The 21,815-nt window shown below is 46.7% G+C and overlaps 1 protein-coding gene across 1 annotated transcript; it reads right to left on the bottom strand.

The window, feature by feature from the left end:
• Nucleotides 1-19,153: 19,153 nt before the first annotated feature.
• tbcc (tubulin folding cofactor C) lies at nt 19,154-20,684 on the bottom strand. The gene has a single exon (XM_085980792.1). The coding sequence runs from the start codon at nt 20,565-20,567 to the stop codon at nt 19,521-19,523; it is 1,047 nt and encodes a 348-aa protein (XP_085836918.1). The 5' UTR covers nt 20,568-20,684; the 3' UTR covers nt 19,154-19,520.
• Between the last annotated feature and the right edge of the window lie 1,131 nt (nt 20,685-21,815).

Here is a 21,815-nt window from a genome sequence, read left to right as displayed (position 1 = left end):
AGCTCCAGGTATATAGTTAATAATGTAGAAAGGTTCAAAGAGTTTAAACAGACCAGACAATACAATGAGAAAAAAAATAGGATGCGGGATAGGAAAAAATTCCCAAACTATGGGATTTCAAACTAAAATGTATGTATATCAAGGCACAGCGTATAAGAAACAACATTGGGGAACTAGAATCATTTATTAAAATAGAAAACCATAACATAATTAAAGTAGCTGGAACATAGTTGCAACTGCATCAAGATTGACAATTAAATATTCATGGATATAAAACATCAAAAGGGATATGGAAGGAAGAAGGGGAGGAATGGTATTAATTCAAGACAATATCAAATCATTAGATGTAAGGATTTAAATTTGAAAGTGTCCAAACAGAATCCCTTGGGAGTGAGCTAGTGAGTAGCAAGCTGTTGGTCATCTTACCCGGAGTATATTATAGACTGTCAAATAGTGGAAAGGAAATTGAGGAAGAAATTTGAGAGTTATGTATTAACAGTAGTTATAACTGTAGCAGATTTTAATTATCCAAAAGTAGACTGGGATGTGGAAAATGATGGTGGTGAGCAAAGGATGTTTTTTGAAGTGTTCAGGACTATTTTTTCAGTCAATATGTTGCTACTCCCACAAAGATAGGAACCACTACTTCATCTGGTTCTGGATAATGAGGGTGAGCAAGTAGACAAACTAAATGTAGGGGGTTGTTGGGGAGTCAGTGATCACAGTATAATTATGTTCAGAGTATGAACAGAAGAGATTACAAAAATGTTGAGGACAAGTGTAGTTTATTGGGGGCAGGAATTATAGTGAGAATAAAAAAGGCACCTCATCCAGATTATATGGAAGGGAAAGTTGTCAGATAGAAACTTTGATCATTAATGGGAAATATTTAAACAGAAGATGAAAAGGTTACAAATCAAGTATATTCTAGTAAGGAAAAAGGGTGTGTCGAACCATGAGGTCCAATAAATGAATAGGGAGATGAGATCAGATTTGAAATAACGATTAAAAAAGTATTTAGAACTTAAAAGGTAGCAAAAAAGCCAGGACAAATGTAAATTAAATCCAATAAAAAAGCTTGCTTTAGTAATGAGGATAGTTGAGATAGGGCTACTGAGAGTTGACGGAGGCAAACTTGTAGTGGAGAGTGAGAGTATGGCAAAAAGACTAAATAATGATTTTGTCTCAGTTTTCATGGAGGAGGTGAATCATCAGAGGTAGGAGTATAACATTTAGATGTGGATCAATGGTAATCTAAAGTATGGTAACTCCTACTTATTTCCATAAGAATTTGAAATTGCAATTGTTTTTCCATTATTTCCTATGTGCACAATGCCTGATTAACTGAATATGCACAGATCATTTCTCTCCAAACAATTTAATCTTTAAGTTTGATTTACACAAATGTATTTGAATATTTTGTCATCATCGCAAGAACCCTCCTCAATCGCCGCCTTCCAGTGGCTGAAGAGCTCCTCCCAGAGTCACAATGCGGATTCCGCCCACGAAGGGGCACAATGGACATGATCTTCACTGCGCGTCAATTACAAGAGAAATGCAGGGAACAGCACCAACCGCCGCCTTTGACCTCACAAAGGCCTTTGACACTGTCAACCGTGAGGGATTATGGAGTGTCCTCCTCAAATTCGACTGCCCTCAAAAGTTTGTTACCATCCTCTGCCTGCTTCACGATGACATGCAAACCGTGATCCTGAGCAACGGTTTCACCACAGATCCGATTCACATACGGACCGGGATCAAGCAAGGCTGTGTCATCGTACCAACGCTCTTCTCGATCTTCCTTGCTGCAATGCTCCATCTCACCCTCAGTAAGCTCCCCGCTGGAGTGGAGCTAATTTACAGAACTAACAGGAAACTGTTCAACCTCCATCGCCTCCAGTCCAGATCCAAGGTTTTCCCATCCTCTGTTGACAAATTACACTATGCAGACGACGCTTGCGTCTGCGCACACTCGGTCGAACTCCAAACCATTGTCAACACCTTCACCGAAGCGTACGAGAGCATGGGCCTTACACTAAACATCCGTAAGACAAAGGTCCTCTACCAACCTGCCCTCCCCGTTATCAAAATCCACAACAAGGCCTTGGATAACGTGGACCACTTTCCATACCTCGGGAGCCTACTGTCAACAAGGGCAGACGTTGATGACGAAGTCCAACACCGCCTTCAGTGTGCCAGTGCAGCCTTCGGTCACCTGAGGAAGAGAGTGTTTGAAAACCAGGACCTCAAACCTGGCACCAAGCTCATGGTCTACAGAGCAGTAGTGATACCTGCCCTCCTGTATGCCTCAGAGACATGGACCATGTACAGCAGGCACCTCAAAGCACTGGAGAGGTACCACCAACGCTGCCTCCGCAAGATCCTGCAAATCCATTGGCAGGATAAGCGCACCAACATCAGTGTTCTCGCTCAGACCAACATCCCCAGCATCGAAGCTTTGGCCACGCTCGATCAGCTCCGATGGACTGGTCACATCGTCCGCATGCCCGATACGAGACTCCCAAAACAAGCGCTCTACTCGGAGCTCCGACACGGCAAGAGAACCCCAGGTGAGCAGAGGAAACACTTCATGGACACCCTCAAAGCCTCCGTGAAAAAGTGTAACATCCCCACCAACACCTGGGAATCCCTGGCCCACGACCGCACAAAGTGGAGGAGAAGCATCCGGGAAGGCGCCGAACACCTCGAGTCTCTTCGCCGGGAGCAAGCGGAAGCCAAGTGCAAGCAGCGCACGTCAACCCAAGCACCCCACCCACCTGCCCCTTCAACCACCATCTGTCCCACCTGTGACAGAGACTGTAGGTGCGCATTGGACTCATCAGTCACCTGAGAACTCATTTTTAATGGGGAAGCAAGTCATCCTCGGCTCCAAGGAACCGCCTAAGATGATGATGATAATATGGCTCCCAAATGCAATCTGGAACAGTTAAAATCTCCACAGGTTTGATAGCAAAATCAGTGATGTAAAAAAGTACAATGAACTGAGAATTAAAGCACTTAATCGTTTTGTACTATTGTTAAAATTGCCCTATTTCAATCATCGTTCATCCTTCGACATCGAAGAAGACAGCCAGAATTATCATCTCATTTTTTTGCAGTGAGTTCTTTGATGATCGATGAAACCTATTTTTGCTTGGAATGAGTGACACCATGTTGGGAATCTTGGTTTTTCAAATCAGACTTCTTCAGCTGGTGTTTACATTCACCATCAGTAATGCGACAGGCCTCATAGTAGGAACTGTCTTCATGGATGGTTTTTCACTATGCTTTATCTTGAACAAGTTGTTCCCATTATGAATGTCTATTTTCACAGTGATCAGCAGAGGAGATTGAAGGACTGCTTAAAAGCTACTCTGAAACAATGCCAAATAGATGCCAATTGTACTGTATGTGCCTTTAAGAGCCCCTGTGTACTGTAATGCCGGTAATGGCCACTCGGGCTATATAAGCCTGTATATTGTGTTGTATCAGTTAGTTCCCCTCCAGACTTTGTTCAGTAAACACCTGTGAAACCTACTCCTGCCTTCCGTGTCTCTATTAACACACGGATACAACAGTGGCGACGAAGTGGAAACGGACTTCGCTGCAATTCGGCAGCATCTCAAGAAGATCGATTCCTCAGACGAAAGTCAAAGAAAAGCAAGAAAAAAAACAAAAAAAAAACTGTGGTTTCACCAGCTAGCCGAGCTGGTGGCAGGTACTGCAATAATCCTTCCTGGGCGGCGGGCTGGGGCTCCATCGGCTGGCTCTGCAGCGGGGCCGAGCAGCGAAGGCAAACACAGACAGAGGGGGGGAGCACTCGGGAAACGGCCGGCGCTGCAAAGCAGGTCGGCGTTCGGACAAGCAGAGGGAGGGAAAAGTCCCAGAGAGTCCGGAGGGAAAAGTCCCAGAGAGTCCGGCGGGAACGAGTCTCCACCTGTAAATAAAAACCGCGGAAAACAGCGTTGTCAGCAGCAGCAGCGGCGGGAAAGCGCGGGAGGCGCCATTTTCCCCCCCAAGATGCCTAAGGCTGGCAATATTAATGCTTTCGATAACAATATAGAGAATTGGACCACATATGTGGAAAGAGTGGAGAAATATTGCACAGCGAATGAAATAAAAGATGATAAAAAGGCATCGGTACTTCTAAATCTAATGGGCGCAAGGACATACGGGCTGTTACGAAACTTAATCACTCCAGCCAAACCGATGGACAAGAATTTTAAGGAGATTGTTGATACCCTACACTGCCAATTCGGGACAGGACTGGCAGATTCTCTACGAGACAAATTCGTCTGCGGTCTCCTAAGTGAAGGAACACAAAAAAAGCTACTTTCTGAGAAAGATTTGACACTGGACAAGGCTTTCAGTGTGGCTGTATCATACGAAGCAGCAGCAAGAGGAGCTGCAAAGATACAGCAAAAGCCACAGGACTTCGGCACCCATGAAATGACACGGGGTTGAGAGAGATGTTATCGCTGCGGCAGATCCACCCATGACGAGAGGGGCTGCTGGTTCAAGGACAAAGCATGCAGGCAATGCGGAAAGATGGGACACATTACACGTGTATGCCGATCTGGAAACAAAAAATCCACTGACAGAAAAAAAATCAATAAAGAAAAGTACAGAAAGGTACAAATGATGACGGACAGTAGCTCCGAAGACCAGAAGAGCGATAGCGACTCCGGAAAAAAGAGACTAAGCTCTCTCAAATTACATAATGTAATTGCCAAAGAAGATTACCAGACCATTTGGGTTACCCTCACGATAGCGGGGTCCCCAGTTAAAATGGAGCTAGATACAGGATCAGCTCTGACCGTCATAAGTAGACGGGATTACGAGCGGCTATTTCCGCATATACCTTTGAAAGACACATCCATTATCTTGAAAACATATACGGGGCAGAAAGTATACCCCAAAGGGAAAATAAAGGTGCCTGTTGTATACAATGGCAAGGAAATACAGAAGTTGTATTTATACGTTCTGCAAGATGGTGGTCCACCGCTGTTGGGACATGAATGGATCAGAAAGATACATTTGGACTGGCACTCCATTCAGGCACTGACGGTGACCAGTAAGAAAAAAAATGATGATGACATCATACCTGAACGATTAAAAGACATCTTGGCCAACGCCAAAGAAGTGTTCCAACAGGAACTAGGAACCTTGAAAGGCGTCACCACCTCAATAAAGGTGGAAGATGCGGCAATTCCCAAGTTTTTTAAGGCAAGGCCGGTGCCATACGCAATTCGTCCAGCAGTCAAGGCAGAGCTGGAGAATTTGGAAAAGACAGGCGTGTTATCCAAGATAGATTGGAGCGAGTGGGCAACACCCATCGTCCCAGTCATGAAGAAAACGTTGAATAATGATAAATCTGAAGAACAGAGAAAAATTCGCATCTGTGGGGACTTCAAGGTGACTGTAAACCCAGTCCTTCACACGGTACAGCATCCTCTTCCGAGGATAGAAGATATTTTCGCCTCACTATCCGGAGGGAAACGTTTCACCAAAATTGACTTGGCACAGGCATATCTACAGATGGAGGTTGAGGAGGCCTCTAAAAAGTATCTCACAATAAACACACACAAAGGCCTGTACCAGTACAATTGACTGGTTTTCAGAATAGCATCAGCTCCAGCTATCTGGCAAAGAGCTATGGAACAAGTCCTGCAAGGGATTCCTGGGACTCCATGCTACCTAGACGACATCCTTGTAACAGGAGAAAACGACAACGAACACCTTGCCAATTTGGAGAAGGTACTCACTAGGCTGAGAGAACGGGGCCTACGAGCAAACCGCCTCAAGTGCGAATTTTTCCAGAAACAAATATCATATTGTGGCCACATAATTAATGAAGAAGGGTTGCATAAGTCCCCTGAGAAAATTGAAGCAGTCATAAAAGCACCAGCACCTGAAAATGTCTCACAATTAAGGTCGTTCCTGGGATTGATAAATTACTACCATAAATTTTTACTGAACTTGTCAACTGTTCTGCACCCTCTTAACGAACTGCTACAAACGGGAGTAATTTGGGAATGGAGCGAGGACTGTAAACGTGCCTTCCACAAATGTAAAGGCTTGATCATGTCCAAGGAAGTTTTGGCTCATTACAACCCATCACTGCCAATCAGACTGGCGTGCGATGCATCCCCTTACGGCGTAGGAGCGGTATTATCACATAGATTCCCTGATGGCTCAGAACGGCCGATAGCTTTTGCGTCACGCTCATTGAACTCAGCTGAGCGTAACTATGCCCAGATCGACAGGGAAGCACTCAGCCTGGTATGGGGAGTGAAGAAATTCAACCATTACCTACACAGACTAAAATTTACCTTGTTGACTGACCATCAACCCCTCGTCTCCATATTCAACCCTAAAAAGGGTGTTCCCATTATGACAGCGCAAAGGCTACAGAGGTGGTCCCTTTTCCTAGGGGCACACCAATATGACATAGAATACAAAGGATCAAAACAGCATGGGAATGCTGACGGTTTATCGCGCCTACCGTTGCCAACGGTAGAAGAGGCACCTACAATAGACCCAGTGGAGATGTTCCACTCAACCATAGTGGAATGTCTACCAGTAACAAATTCTGCCATTGAAAGGGAAACGAGAAATGACCCGACTCTCTCACGAGTCTACGATTTAACAGTGAATGGATGGCCAGCACATGGCGAACCACTGTTGCCAGCATTCTCGCAAAGAAGAGAACAGCTGTCAGTGTGCCGAGGAACCTTGATGTGTGGATCCAGAGTGGTGATTCCACCCAAACTCCAGGATAAAGTGCTAAAGGAGCTTCACGAGGGGCATCTGGGTGGAGTGAAAATGAAGAACGTAGCCAGGGCGATTGTATGGTGGCCAGGTATCGATGGAGACATCGAAGAAATGACCAAGGGCTGTCTAGGATGCCAGAAGGTCCAAAACGCTCCACCACAAGCCCCTCTACATCCATGGGAGTGGCCCTCATCTCCATGGCAAAGGGTACACATCGACTTTGCTGGTCCATTTATGGACTCCATGTTCTTAATCGCGGTTGATGCACACTCCAAGTGGCCGGAGGTAATAAAGATGTCCTTCACCACCACGGAAAAAACCATCACAGTATTAAGGACCATATTCGCCAGGAATGGGCTGCCTGAACAGATCTGTTCTGATAATGGACCGCAATTTGTGTCCGAAGAATTCAGGAAGTTCTTAAAAAAACAATGGGGTTAAGCACTACACGTCCGCCCCATACCATCCCGCCACCAATGGATTGGCTGAAAGGTTTGTCCAGATCTTCAAGAAGGCCATAAAGGCCATGGGTAATGAAGACATAAAACTTCAGCATAAGGTAGATAACTTCTTGTTTGCATACAGGAATGCAACACATATGGTTACAAACCAAACTCCCGCCATGATGTTCTTCAATAGAAGCCTAAGATGCCAGCTGGATTTGATCAAGCCAAACATCAGAAGGGACATGGAGAACCGGCAATTTCAAGGCATGAATGAAAGGCCAACTAGAACCTTCCAGATAGGTCAACAAGTTTTGGCCCGGGACCACCGTACCGAGAAATGGCAGCCTGGAACTATTTGCACACTGTTTTGTTTTCTTTTTGGGTTCAATAAAGACTCATTTCTGAAAGAGAATGCTGTTTAATCTAAAGTCTTGTTCAAGACTTTCTACAGCTTTTTACAGAACACACTATGCTGTGATGCATCTAGAATGAAACTGAAAGTAAAACTCCTTCTGGACTGCTTGTCTCTCACATGACCTCTGCTGGTCAGGCACAAGTAATCAAAAACACAGACAAATACGCTGTAAGGCATAAGTAATCAAACACAGACAAATATCATCACTATTTGCTGATATCATTACATCTCCCTTTCTTAAAACAAAAGTATTTTACTTTTAACTAACAACATTTAATGAACTTACATTATCATTATCATGATCAAGGTTTTTTACCCTTGCTTTGTGTGTTCACATGAAATATGTCAATACACTAGAACTTGAAGAAAGAATAAGATAACATTACTTCCTTCTTTAACAATAGTCCTTAAATTTGCTCAATGAGTCTCTCAGGAGGCTTCACGTGTCTTGAGGATTGATTGTCCTTGAATCTGAGTTGTTGCCTCAGATGATTGGTTCTCAGCTGTGTGATCAGGTTGTTCACCAGTATCAGTCTCTTGACCTGCTGTGGCTGGTCCCATGAGAAGATCTCGACGATTTCTTCTCAGAACAGCACCCTCATCTGTCTGAATGGTGTATGATCTTGGTTGAACTTCACTCAGGACAGTTCCCTTCTGAGTCCATGTGTTTGTTTTGTCTTTCAACCTTACTTGGTCACCAGTGTGGAGTTCAGGTAGGTTTTGTGTTCCTCTGTCATAGTAGTACTTTTGCTTTTCTTTCTGTTGCTCTTTGAACTTCCTCACTTTCTCCCCCTCTTTTGTTTTCAGGAGGTTCTCCGGGATGGGTAGGTTTGACCTTAGCCGACGTCCCATCAGGAGTTGGGCTGGTGACATACCACACTCGAGCGGCGTTGTGCGGTATACAAGCATGCTTTGGTAGAAGTCAGTTCCACTGTCTTTTGCCTTGTACATCAGTCTTTTCACTGTCTGGACCGATTTTTCCACTAGTCCATTGGACTGTGGATAGTGAGGACTTGACGTTGTGTGGACAAAGTCCCACTCTTTGGCAAAGTGTCGGAAATTTGCATTGTTAAACTGGGGTCCGTTGTCTGTGAAGACCTCGCTTGCCACGCCATGTCTGGAGAATATGGCTTTCATACTTCTTATCACAGCTTCTGCAGTGGTGGTGTACAGTCTACAAACCTCTGGATACAGGGAGTAATAGTCTGTGACGACAAGATAGTCCTTCCCTTGACATACGAATAGGTCAGCGCCTACCTTCTGGTAAGGTCTGTCTGGTGCTGGGTGTGGCTTTAGTGGTTCTACCGGATTGCTTGCTCGATATTTCAGGCATATTGTGCAGTTTGACACCTCATTTGTCACATCTTGGTTGATTCATGGCCAGTACATCACCTCTCATGCTCTTTTCTTACACTTTTCGATTCCCAGATGTCCTCCATGGATCTTTTTTAGCATCTCTCTTCTCAGACTCTTTGGGATAACTATTTTACTTCCTTTGTAGATGATGTCTTCGACCACTGATAGTTCCGCCCTGCAGTTCCAGTACTCTGCTATATCAGGTGAGCAGTCTTGCTTCATGTTGGGCCATCCATCCAAGATGCTTTTTCTCAGTCGTCTCATTGTTTCATCTTTGTTTGTCTCAGTCTTTATGAGCTCCATTTTTGCATCTGCTATGGGCAGTGCACTTGTGATCATGTCCACGTAGGCGTTCACTTTTTCATCCATTGTGGTGTTTGCGGGCTCACTTGGGTCAACAGCTCTGGACAACATGTCTGCTGTATACATCAGCTTACCCGGTGTGTACGCAACATTCAGTGTATAGCGTTGCAGCCTGATCATCATTCTTTGTATTCTAAGCGGACAGCTATTCAGTGGCTTTTGGAACAATGCAATCAAGGGCTTATGGTCAGTCTCTACACTGATTGCTTGTCCTGCCACAAACTGGTGAAATCTTTCACAGGCGTATGTGATGCTGAGCAGCTCCTTTTCTATTTGAGCATATCGCGTCTCCGCGTCTGTCATTGAGCGCGATGCATATGCAATAGGTTGCCAGTAGTCATATTGTTGCAGAAGAACGGCACCGAGCCCACTCTGATGCATCTGATGATATCTTGATGGGTCTCGCTGGGTCATAAAACCTCAGAACTGGTTCCTCTGTGAGCAGTTTCTTTAGATCGCTCCATGACTTCTCATGCTCATGATTCCATTCCCATTCTATGTTCTTTTCAGTTAGTCGTCTCAGTGGCGCTATTTTTTCTGAGAGGTTGGATATGAATTTACCCATGTAGTTGATCATTCCATTAAACCTCTGCACGTCCTTTTTGCATTGTGGCCTTGGCATATTCTCAATGGCGGACACCTTTCTGGGATCTGGTCTGATGCCCTCACTGCTAAGGATATCTCCCACGAATGTCAGTTCTGTCACCCCGAGCTGGCATTTCTCTCTATTCAGCTTCAGGTTTGTTTTCCTTGTTGCTTCCAGCACTTTTTTCAGTCTCTCGTCATGCTCAGTTCTCGTGGTTCCCCATACTATGATGTCATCCATTGATGTATCAACTCCCTCCAGGTGCTCATAGATCATATGGATAGTCTTGTGATACACTTCAGGAGCTGAGGCAATGCCAAATGGTAACCTTTGGAATCTGTATCTGCCAAATGGAGTGTTGAACGTGCACAGTCTTGAACTTGCTTCGTCCAGCTTCATCTGCCAAAATCCTGAGGACACATCTAACTTGCTGAAATATTTTGCATTTGCAAACTGTGCCATGATTTCCTCACGTGTAGGAAGCTTGAAGTGCTCTCTCTTTATTGCTCTGTTTAGATCTCTTGGATCCAGGCAAATTCTGAGCTTTCCATTCTTTTTGTCCACTACGACGAGGGAACTCACCCACTCAGTTGGCTCATCTATCTTCTGAATCACGTTCAGGCTTTCCATCCTGTCCAACTCTGCCTTCAGTTGCTTTTGAAGAGCAAACGGAACTTTTCTGCATGGATGTATGACCGGTGTCATACTTTTATCTACTCTGATCGTGTGTTCTCCTGGAATGCAGCCTCGACCCTTAAATAGGTCTTTGTACTCTTTCATGAGTTCATCATAGACTGTCTCTCCTTCGCTTTCCACAACGAGGACTCTCTTTACCAGGTTCAGTCTCTCACAGGCTTTTAACCCTAGTATGGCTTGCACATCCTTTGGCACCACGATTAATGCTAGCGTGTGCTCTCTGTCCTTGTGTGTTACTTTGACAATGCATTTTCCTTTCACTGGTATATCAGTACCTGAGTATCCGGTCACTTTCACTTGTATTCCATGTAACTTTGGTCTGGGTCTAATTCTCTTAAAATCGGTCGCTGATATCACATTAACTTGTGCTCCAGTATCCAATTTAAATGGAATGTGTATGTCATTCATTTTTAGTGTCAACATCCAGTCTCTTTTTTGTTTTCAGACACAACATCTACATTGAATTCCTCTATCTCGCTTTCATCTACTGTATGGACCTTGTTTTGTTGCGCTTGGTTCTTACAGCAACGGGCATAATGGTTGTTTTTGTTGCATCTATTGCATGTTTTACCATATGCTGGACACTTTCTTGGTGGATGCTGTGTACCGCATCGACTACATAACTTCCGATTGTCTCTTTCATTTTCGTTTGCTGGCCACGTCTCTTTTTTCACATTGGCGCTCTCTTTGTTAAACGGTTTGTATCCGTTCTTTCTCACTGCATCCACGTTGCAGCTACTGTCACTGAACAGCTCCTTTGCCTGCAACTTCACAGTCTCTGTAGCCCTACACAATGCTATGGCTTTTCCCAGGTCTAGATCTTGCTCTCTTAGCAGCCTTTCCCTTAGACCATTATCTGGAATACCACACACCAGTCTGTCTTTTATCAGCGAGTCTGTGAGTCCCCCAAATTCACACGATTTGCTCCGGTTTCTCAGTTCAGTCACATACTGATCAATAGTCTCGCCGATTTTCTGTACACGTGAAAAATTTGTGCCTCTCAAAGGTCACGTTGCGTTTAGGTATGCAGTAGGCCTCAAACTGTTCCATTATTTTATCTAGCTTCATTTTGTCTCCATCAACAGCAAATATGAAATTATTATATACCTCCAGCGCTGCATCACCCACGCCATGTAAGAACACGGACGATTTTTGTTTATCACTTTTCTCGTCAGCTCCGATTGCCGCTAAATACAACTCTAAACGTTGTTTGAACCTTCTCCAATTTTCAGCCACATTACCTGTCAATTGAAGCGTCGCCGGTGGGAGTAAACCTTCCATTTTTTCACTTCGTTAGCTATTCTCTAATGGTAAGCAACGATGTTCTCTTCTGGCTTGCTAATATGTGGAGAGCTGATTTCGCTTACTTGCCACAACTGCTTTCACTGTCCCATCAAGTTGCTAACTTCAGATTTTTTCTCTTTCAGCCACTTCTGACACCATGTTTTGTTTTCTTTTTGGGTTCAATAAAGACTCATTTCTGAAAGAGAATGTTGTTTAATCTAAAGTCTTGTTCAAGACTTTCTACAGCTTTTTACAGAACACACTATGCTGTGATGCATCTAGAATGAAACTGAAAGTAAAACTCCTCTGGACTGCTTGTCTCTCACATGACCTCTGCTGGTCAGGCACAAGTAATCAAAAACACAGACAAATATGCTGTAAGGCATAAGTAATCAAACACAGATAAATATCATCACTATTTGCTGATATCATTACACACACGACTAGGACCGCTGATGTATACCGTGGACATTGGAGAAAGCATAATAAGGCGCCATGCTGACCAGATCATAGAGTCATCCGAAAAGGGACAACCTACACCACAACTCTATACGCCTAATGATGAAGTAGAGATACCCATAGTATCTACCTCCGATCCGGTGATACTGGAACCAGATGAACCCGACACTGGCATTCAAGCCGAATCAGCCTTGCCAAAAGAACCTACTACACCACCAGAAACTACTACACCACCGAGGTGTTATCCGGACCGAGTCAGGAAGCCTCCAGAGAGACTGACTTATAATTGATTAACTGCAGCAATGTGTAGATTATTGTTCTTGTAACATGTAATTAATGATTACTTAAAATATTATGTACTGGTTGGCTAAAAGGGGAGGAATTGTAGTGTATGTGCCTTTAAGAGCCCCTGTGTACTGTAATGCCGGTAATGGCCACTCGGGCTATATAAGCCTGTATATTGTGTTGTATCAGTTAGTTCACCTCCAGACTTTGTTCAGTAAACACCTGTGAAACCTACTCCTGCCTTCCGTGTCTCTATTAACACACGGATACAACACCCATAAGTGGGAACATCTTGCTCAAGATATTTCAATAGTAACATAGAAACATAGAAGATAGGAGCAGGAGTAGGCCATTCGGCCCCTCAAGCCTGCTCTGCCATTTAATGAGATCATGGCTGATCATCCAAATTCAGTACCCTGTCCCTCCTTTCTCCCCATATCCTTTGATCCCTTTAGCCTTAAGAAATATATCTAACTCCTTCTTGAATATATTTAATGAATTGGCCTCAATTGCCTTTTGTGGTAGAGAATTCCACAGATTCACCACTCTCTGGGTGAAGAAATTCCTCCTCATCTCTGTCCTACATGGCTTATCCTTTATCTTTAGACTGTGACCCCTGGTTTTGGACACCCCCGCCATCAGGAACATCCTTCCTGCATCTAGTCTGTCTAGTCCTGTTAGAATTTTATAAGTTTCAATGAGATCCCCTCTCATTCTTCTAAACTCCAGCGAATATAAGCCCAATCGATCCAATCTCTCCTCATACGTCATTCCTGCCATCCCAGGTAGCAGTCTGGTGAATCTTCGCTGCACCCCCTCCATGGTAAGAACATCCTTCCGCAGATAAGGCGACCAAAACTGCACACAATACTCAAGGTGTGGTCTCACCAAGGTCCTGTACATCTGCAGCAAGACATCCTTGCTCCTGCACTCGAATCCTCTCGCTATGAAGGCCAACATACCATTTGCCTTCCTAACCGCCTGCTGCACCTGCATGCTTACCTTCAGCGACTGGTGCACAAGGACACCCAGGTCTCATTGCACTTCCCCTTCTCCCAATCTATTGACGTTCAGATAATAATCTGCCTTCCTGTTTTTGCCACCAAAGTGGATAACCTCGCATTTATCATCATTATACTGCATCTGCCATATCACCCAACCTGTCCAAATCATACTGAAGTTTCTCGGCATCCTCCTCACCGCACACGTCCACCCAGCTTTGTGTCGTCTGCAAACTTGGAGATATTACATCTAGTTCCCTCGTCTAGATCATTAATATATATTGTGAATAGCTGGGGTCCTAGCACCGATCCCTGCGGTACCCCACTAGTCACTGCCTGCCATTCGGAAAAGGACCCGTTTATTCCAACTCTTTGCTTCCTGTCTGCCAACCAGTTCTCTATCCAAGTCAGTACCTTATCCCCAATCCCATGTGCTTTAACTTTACACGCTAATCTCTTATGCGGGACCTTATCGAAAGCCTTCTGAAAGTCCAAATACACCACATCCACTGGTTCTCCCTTATCTATTCTACCAGTTACATCAAAAAATTCCAGATTAGTCAAGCACTTTTGTAAATCCATGTTGACTTTGTCTGATCCTGTCACTGTTTTCCAAGTGCTCTGCTATTACATCTTTTATAATGGACTCTAGCATTTTCCCCACTACCGATGTCAGGCTATAATTCCCCGTTTTGTCTCTACCACCTTTTTTAAATAGTGGGGTTACATTAGCTACCCTCCAATCCATGGAAACTGTGCCAGAGTCTACAGAATTTTGGAAGATGACCAGCAATGCATCTACTATTTCTAGGGCCACTTCCTTAAGTACCCTAGGGTGTAGATTATCAGGCCCTGGGGATTTATCGGCCTTCAATCCCATCAATTTCCCTAACACCATTTCCCGACAAATACTGATTTCATTCAGTTCCTCCCTCTCATTAGACCTTATAATCCCTGACATCTCTGGGAGGTTATTTGTGTCCTCCTTTGTGAAGACAGAACCAAAGTATGTATTTCTTTGTTCCCCATTATAAATTCCCCTGATTCTGACTGCAAGGGACCTACACTTGACTTCACCAATCTTTTTACTTCACATATCTATAGAAGCTTTTACAGTCAGTTTTTATGTTCCCTGAAAGCTTACTCTCATATTCTATTATCCCCCTCTTAATTAATCCTTTTGTCCTCCTTTGCTGAATCCTAAACTGCTCCCCAGGTTTGCTGCTTTTTCTGGCCAATTTTTATGTCCTCTCCTTGGATCTTATGCTATCCCTAATTTCCCTTGTTAGCCACGGTTGCGCCACCTTTTTTGTTTTATTTTTATGCCAGACAGGGATGAACAAATTCTGTAGTTCATCCATGCGATCTTTAAATGTTTGCCATTGCCTATCCACCGTCAACCCTTTAAGTAATGTTCCCCAATCTATCCTAACCAACTCGTGCCTCACCATCGTAGTTCCCTTTATTTAAATTCTGGACCCTAATCTCTGAGTCAACTACTTCACTCTCCATCTTAATGAAGAATTCTATCATATTATGATCGCTTCTCCCCAAGGGGCCTCACACAAGATTGCTAATTAATCCATTCTCATTACATAATACCCAGTCTAAGATGGCCTGATCTCTAGTTGGTTCCTCGACATATTGGTCCAGGAAACCATCCCGTATACACCTCTAGGAATTCCTCCTTCACAGTATGATATACCTATCAATTTATCCAATGAAAAGCGACGAGTTAAGAAAGTAACTATAGGTTTTTATTGGCTAAATAACAGAGCCCACCCTCGTGGGTGATCGGATCCAACAAGGAGGAATACCAGCCAGTCGACCACCTTTATACCTGGGCAGGTAGGTGGAGCCGTGGGCGGAGTCAGCAGTGGTCAGCCCAGGTATAACAGCGTGACGAGAGGCGACCTCGTATAGTGATACAACAGTGTGAACAGTGATAACCATAGAGTAACGATATAACAGTGATAACTATAGTGTAACGATAGTGAACGATAAAAGTGGTTTACCACATTCACCCCTTGTTTAGATTTGAGTCCGGCGGGGTGAAGTGTACTACCAGTTCTGGTATGTCAGTCTGTCCGGAGGCCTCGTAAGCCTTCCTGATCGTCGCAGCGGCGGTGTTGCATTATCCGGTGTTAATGCTGGTGTCTGCGTGGTCGGCGAAGGCTCGTGGGGTTCCGGCATGCCGTCTACCTCGGGTGGCAGTGGGGGGGGGGGGTAACGGTGGTGTCTCAGGAGTGCCCGAGGGTGCGAGGTCTCGTAAGGAGACTGTGTCCTCCCGCCCGTCTGGGTATGCCACATAGGCGTACTGGGGGTTGGTGTGCAGGAGGTTCACCCTCTCGACCAGGGAGTCCGTTTTATGGGCCCTCACGTGCTTTCGCAGCAGGACGGGCCCCGGAGAGGTCAGCCAGGTTGGTAGCGTGGTTCCTGTAGTCGACTTCCTGGGGAAAACAAACATTCGTTCATGGGGGGGGTGGCGTTAATGGCAGTGCACAGTAGTGACCGGATGGAATGCAGCGCTGCCGGGAGGACTTCCTGCCAGCGGGAAGTTGGGAGGCCCTTAGACTTTAAGGCTAAGAGGACGGCCTTCCATACCGTCGCGTTCTCTCTTTCCACCTGCCCGTTCCCTCGGGGGTTGTAGCTGGTGGTCCTGCTTGCAGCAATACCTCTCGCTAGTAGGAACTGACGGAGTTCCTCGCTCATGAAGGAGGAGCCCCGGTCACTATGTATATAGTTTGGGAACCCGAACAAGGCGAAGAGGTCGTTCAGGCATTTAATGACCGTGGTACTGGTCATGTCTGGGCAGGGGAAGGCAAAGGGGAAACGGGAGTACTCATCAACAATGTTGAGGAAGTACACATTAAGGGGCCCCTCCCGTCCTCTGACCGCAAAGTCGATGCTCAGGCGCTCGAAGGGGCGGGTGGCCTTGATCAGGCTTGCTCTGTCCAGCCTAAAGAAGTGCGGTTTGCACTCGGCACAGGTCTGGCAGTTCCTGGTCATGGTCCTGACCTCCTCGATGGAGTAGGGCAGGTTGCGGGCCTTAATGAAGTGGTAAAGTCTGGTGACTCCGGGGTGGCAGAGGTTGTTGTGGAGGGTCTGAAGTCTATCAATTTGCGCGCTGGCGCATGTAATTCGTGAAAGAGCATCAGGGGGTTCGTTCAGCTTACCTGGCCGGTACAAGATATCATAATCATAGGTGGAGAGCTCGATTCTCCACCTCAAGATCTTGTCATTCTTGATTTTGCCCCTCAGCTTGTTATTAAACATAAAAGCGACCGAACGCTGGTCGGTGAGGAGGGTAAATCGTTTGCCTGCCAGGTAATGCCTCCAGCGTCGTACCGCCTCCACAATCGCCTGGGCCTCCTTCTCGACCGACGAGTGTCGGATCTCAGGGCCCTGGAGGGTCCTTGAGAAGAAGGCCACCGGTCTCCCCTCCTGGTTAAGGGTAGCGGCTAGGGCGAAGTCGGATGCATCGCTCTCCACTTGGAAGGGGATGGACTCATCCACTGCGTGCATTGTGGCCTTGGCAATGTCTCCCTTAATGAGGGAGAAGGCTGCGCACGCTTCCTCCGTAAGGGGGAAGGATGTGGACTTCATGAGGGGTCTGGCTTTGTCCGCATAATTGGGCACCCATTGGGCATAGTAGGCGAAGAGCCCCAGGGTTCTCTTTAGTGCCTTTGGACAGTGGGGGAGGGGTAGCTCCATGAGGGGGCGCATTCTTTCGGGGTCGGGGCCGATGACTCCGTTCTCTACAACACAGCCGAGGATGGCAAGGCGAGGTGTTAAACACACATTTCTCCTTATTGTAGGTGAGGTTCAGCCGTTGGGCCGTACGGAGGAATCTCTCCAGATTAACATCATGGTCCTGCCGGTCGCGGCCGCAGATGGTGACGTTATCTAGGTAGGGGAACGTGGCGTGCAGCCCGTTCTGGTCAACCATCCGGTCCATCTCCCTTTGGAAGACCGAAACCCCGTTGGTGACGCCGAAGGGGACCCTAAGGAAGTGGTAGAGGCGGCCATTCGCCTCGAAGGCGGTATACTGGCGGTCCTCAGGGCGGATAGGGAGTTGGTGGTAGGCCGACTTAAGGTCGATGGTCGAGAATACTCGGTATTGTGCGATCTGATTGACCGTATCAGATATGCGGGGAAGGGGGTATGCGTCCAGCTGGGTGTACCTGTTTATGGTCTGGCTGTAGTCGATGACCAGGCGGTTTTTATTGCCGGTCTTAACGACCACGACCTGGGCACGCCAGGGGCTGGTGCTCCCCTCGATGATGCCCTCCTTCAGGAGACGCTGCACCTCGGAGCTAATGAAAGCTCTGTCCCCGGCGCTGTACCGCCTGCTCTTGGTAGCGACGGGTTTGCAGTCGGGGGTGAGGTTGGCGAACAGGGAAGGTGGCGGGACCTTGAGGGTGGATAGGCCGCAGGTGTTACGCGGTGGGCGGTTTAAAATCTGTTGGTTGTCGACTGTGAGTGGGGGGGAGGGGTCCGCCGTATGCTAGCGTGACGCTTTGGAGGTGGGATTGGAAGTCTAGACCTAGTAGGACGGCAGCGCATAGCTGGGGCAGGACGAGGAGTTTAACATTTTTATACTCCGTGCCCTTAACCGACAGGGTCACAACACAGTAGCCGCTGATGTCTGTGGCGTGGGACCTCGATGCCATCGAGATCCGGTTGCGCGTTGGCCGGACCGTGAGGGAGTAGTGGCTCACCGTGTCTGGGTGGATGAAACTCTCCGTGCTTCCGCTGTCGAACAGGCAGGTCGTGGCGTGGCCGTTTACTTTGATGTCCATCATGGACTTGGACAGGTGGTGCGGGCGGGCTTGGTCCAGTGTGACGGAGGCTAGTGTATAGCTGAGCGAGTTGCTGTCGTCTGCGGGTGAGGCGGTGGTCGGGTCTGGAGGCACGGTGGCGGTCGAGCGTGGTGGGTAAAATGGCAGCGCCCACGAGGTTGGACAAAATGGCGGAGAAGATGTCTGCCCCCACAACTCACATGAGGCACTGCTGGTGTCGGTTGCCTGGATCAAAGATGGCCGCCCCATGACTCACATGTGGGGATGCTGGCCTCTGTGGCCTTGATGGAAGATGGCCGCCCCCACAGCTCGCATGAGGCACTGCTGGCCTCTGTTGATCTCCCTCTGCAGGCCTTTGCAAAGTGGCCTTTGTTCAGGCAGCTCGAGCAGGTCGCGTTTCTGGCTGGGCAGCGCGCCCTCGGGTGTTTCGCCTGGCCGCAGAAGAAGCAGCCGGCGGCCTGATCGCGGGGGTCCGATGTCGCAGCCGGTACCGGGGGTGGCGGTCCCGATCGGGTCCGGGACGCTGACGCCGAGGTAGGTCCCAGGGGGGGTGCTGCGGGGGGTATTGCGGTCGGGGTCGGTCCCTATAGGATTTGAGTCTGCAAGGGATGGTTTCAGATTTAAGTAAATATTGCCCTTATATAGAATCAAAAGCAAGCCGGTTAAAGATGGTCAAAAACACCAAAGGCAGGAAGAATTTCTTTATTTCATCCATTACTCTTCTGCATTCTAAAATTAGTTTCAACTCTTCTTTAGGAACTATATTCCAACAGTATGATAATGAACATTTTCCAATATAAATTCAAACACTGAACAAAATTTCGACAAGGATACATTGCATGTAACGTTATTTCATACAGAAGGTACCTTACAATAGAACATGCAAACTGTAAGTTGAGCCTCAACACATACCAATTACTGCCCTACAAATAAGCATGACCAAAAATTAAATAAGTTGACTTCCTTTCTGTCCAATATAGGCTTATTTTGCTTATATTCAAGTATACGACGAGTTGCAATCAAGTCGCAAGACGTTAGGCACATGGGACACATTTATGGCGATAAGATTTCGTCCCAATCAGTTATTCGAGACTCTTCAGCCAGAATACTCCAGTTAGGGGAATGATCAGACGCGAGCCAGTTGAAATCGTCAATAATGTTCCAATTGTTCTTCGCCTTGTCCAAACCTGCCAGTTCAAAGTCCTTCTCAATGCCTTCGTACTTCCAGTTAAACGGAGCAAAGGAAACTCCGGTGCAATCTTCTACGATGGCTCTGCTGGTCACATGCAAATATATATTTGCATCCTTCGTATTATGGGTTCGCAGTTGCTGACAAGCGAAAGCGAAAGTGCAACCGACGGACTGGTCAATAAACACCGAGGTCGAGACAGGTCCACACAGCACCTTGGAATTGGTGACATTCTTGACGTGGAGTGTGTTGGGCGAGCCCAGCAGCTTCACCACGCAGTTGGACAACCTGGTCAATAGCACGTCCTTCCCGCTGATCTCGTCCGCCCGCCGGATTAGCACCTGAGAGTCGGTGTCCGAAAAGCCGCAGAGGTTTTCCTCGTTCACGATGGGGTCGCTGGCTTTCTTATCGGAAGGGGAATCGGCGGATTTGGTTTCTTTGGGACCGGCGCCTTCTTTCTTGCGGGACTTGAAAGCGAATTTCTTCTTGGGCAGGCACTCCTCCCTCCTCTCCACCACCGCCCCTTGCAGCTTCTGCACGGCGAACTGGGCCTGGCGCAGGTCGTAGGCCGACAAGAATAGCATGCTGTCGTTCACGAACTTCTGCAGCCGCTGCATCTTGAGGGAGATCTCCTCGAAGCGGGCGGCGAGGGCACTCCTGTCGGTGCCCTCGCAGCCTTCCAGCAGCGCCTCGATCTCCGCCTTCTCGTCTGAAAAGGCCGAGGTGAAGAAGTTGGACTTTTCCTCCTTCACGCTGATCACATCTTTCGCCAGTTTCCTCCTCTCCACCCCTTGTTGCCTCTCCTGGTCCCGGCGCTGCAGGATCTCCACCATTTTCTCTTTCCGCCGGTCATATTCCGGGATTTCTTCCATTAACTTCTCTCTGTTCTCGCTCTCGCTCACCAGCGCCATCTTGAACCTTTTCTCACCGGTCGCTTAATAACGAGCCAATTATTGGTCCGATTGCGGGTTCGTGCCTTCTTGTATCGGTCATTCTGATTGGGTGGCAGCGTGGTTCCTTGGGAGATAGATGCTGCTCTGCAGATCCTGGGCTGTCATGTGGCTCCTCATCTGAGCAACTGTGACATTTGATAAGCCTTTTTTTTAATTTGCCCTGTAGGGGTGACACTAAGTTGCCCCAGTGCCACCAAACTAAAATTATTCTAACAAGTGCCCTTGGGCACCACTAGTACAATAACCAAACAGTTAGTTCAAAATAATAGACATGCCCAAATGGAGCAACAGAATACAAATAACAATTAAATTATAATATCAATGAATGTCCAGAACAAATTCCATACCCTGCGGTGTCCACAGGTCATGAAAACGAACGCATTTACGACAGGTGTGCTCATTTCAGTGTTTTATTTACAATACAGTGATGCTATAATTTCAATACAGAATCATAGAATAATATAGCACAAAAGGAGGCCATTCGGCCCATTGTGCCTGTGCCAGTTCTTTGAAAGAGCTATCTGATGTGCCAAATAACTGCCCAAATCCGAAGTTAAAGCTTAAGACTGAAGCCTTTTATTAAATAAGAATCATGGCAGAGTTAACAGAGTCCATCATCGACTGAGCCCTTGGTAGAACATACCAGAAGAGGGGCGGGGCCAGGGAGGAGCATTAGTGGTTCCCCCTAGTGGAACATTCCAGACATTACAAGTGCAAGTACAAATATCAGAACACAGTTATTTCATCACATTCACCCCCTGCTATAGATTCAGTCTGTCAGGTGGTCTGATAATCCTCTGGGAACGACGTAACTCTTGCTGAGGCTCCTCCCGGAGTACTAACTCCGGTTCATTCGTATTCCCAGAATCATCAGTATTTTCCACGCTGAGGGTTTGTGTCTCTGAAGGTCCAATACCACGATTGAAAACTCTACTCTCAGAGTCGAACTCTTTTCGAGCTCCAGCAGGTGCAAGATCTTTAATAGAGACCGTATCCTCTCGCCCATCCGAATATTGAATATACGCATACTGGGGATTAGCATGGAGGAGTTGTACTTCCTCCACCAGTGGATCAGTCTTGTGGCCTCTCACATGTCTGCGCAACAACACAGGGCCCGTGGTCGTCAACCATGTGGGTAACGATACTCCATTAGTAGCTTTTCTTGGAAAACTAAACATCCTTTCATGAGGGGTGGCATTCGTCGCT

This window comes from Somniosus microcephalus, chromosome 3, assembly GCF_052327205.1.
Source record: "Somniosus microcephalus isolate GS21.2 chromosome 3, FLI_Smic_1.0, whole genome shotgun sequence".
Classification (NCBI taxonomy): Eukaryota; Metazoa; Chordata; class Chondrichthyes; order Squaliformes; family Somniosidae; genus Somniosus; species Somniosus microcephalus.
This window is presented reverse-complemented; position numbering and strand designations above follow the sequence as displayed.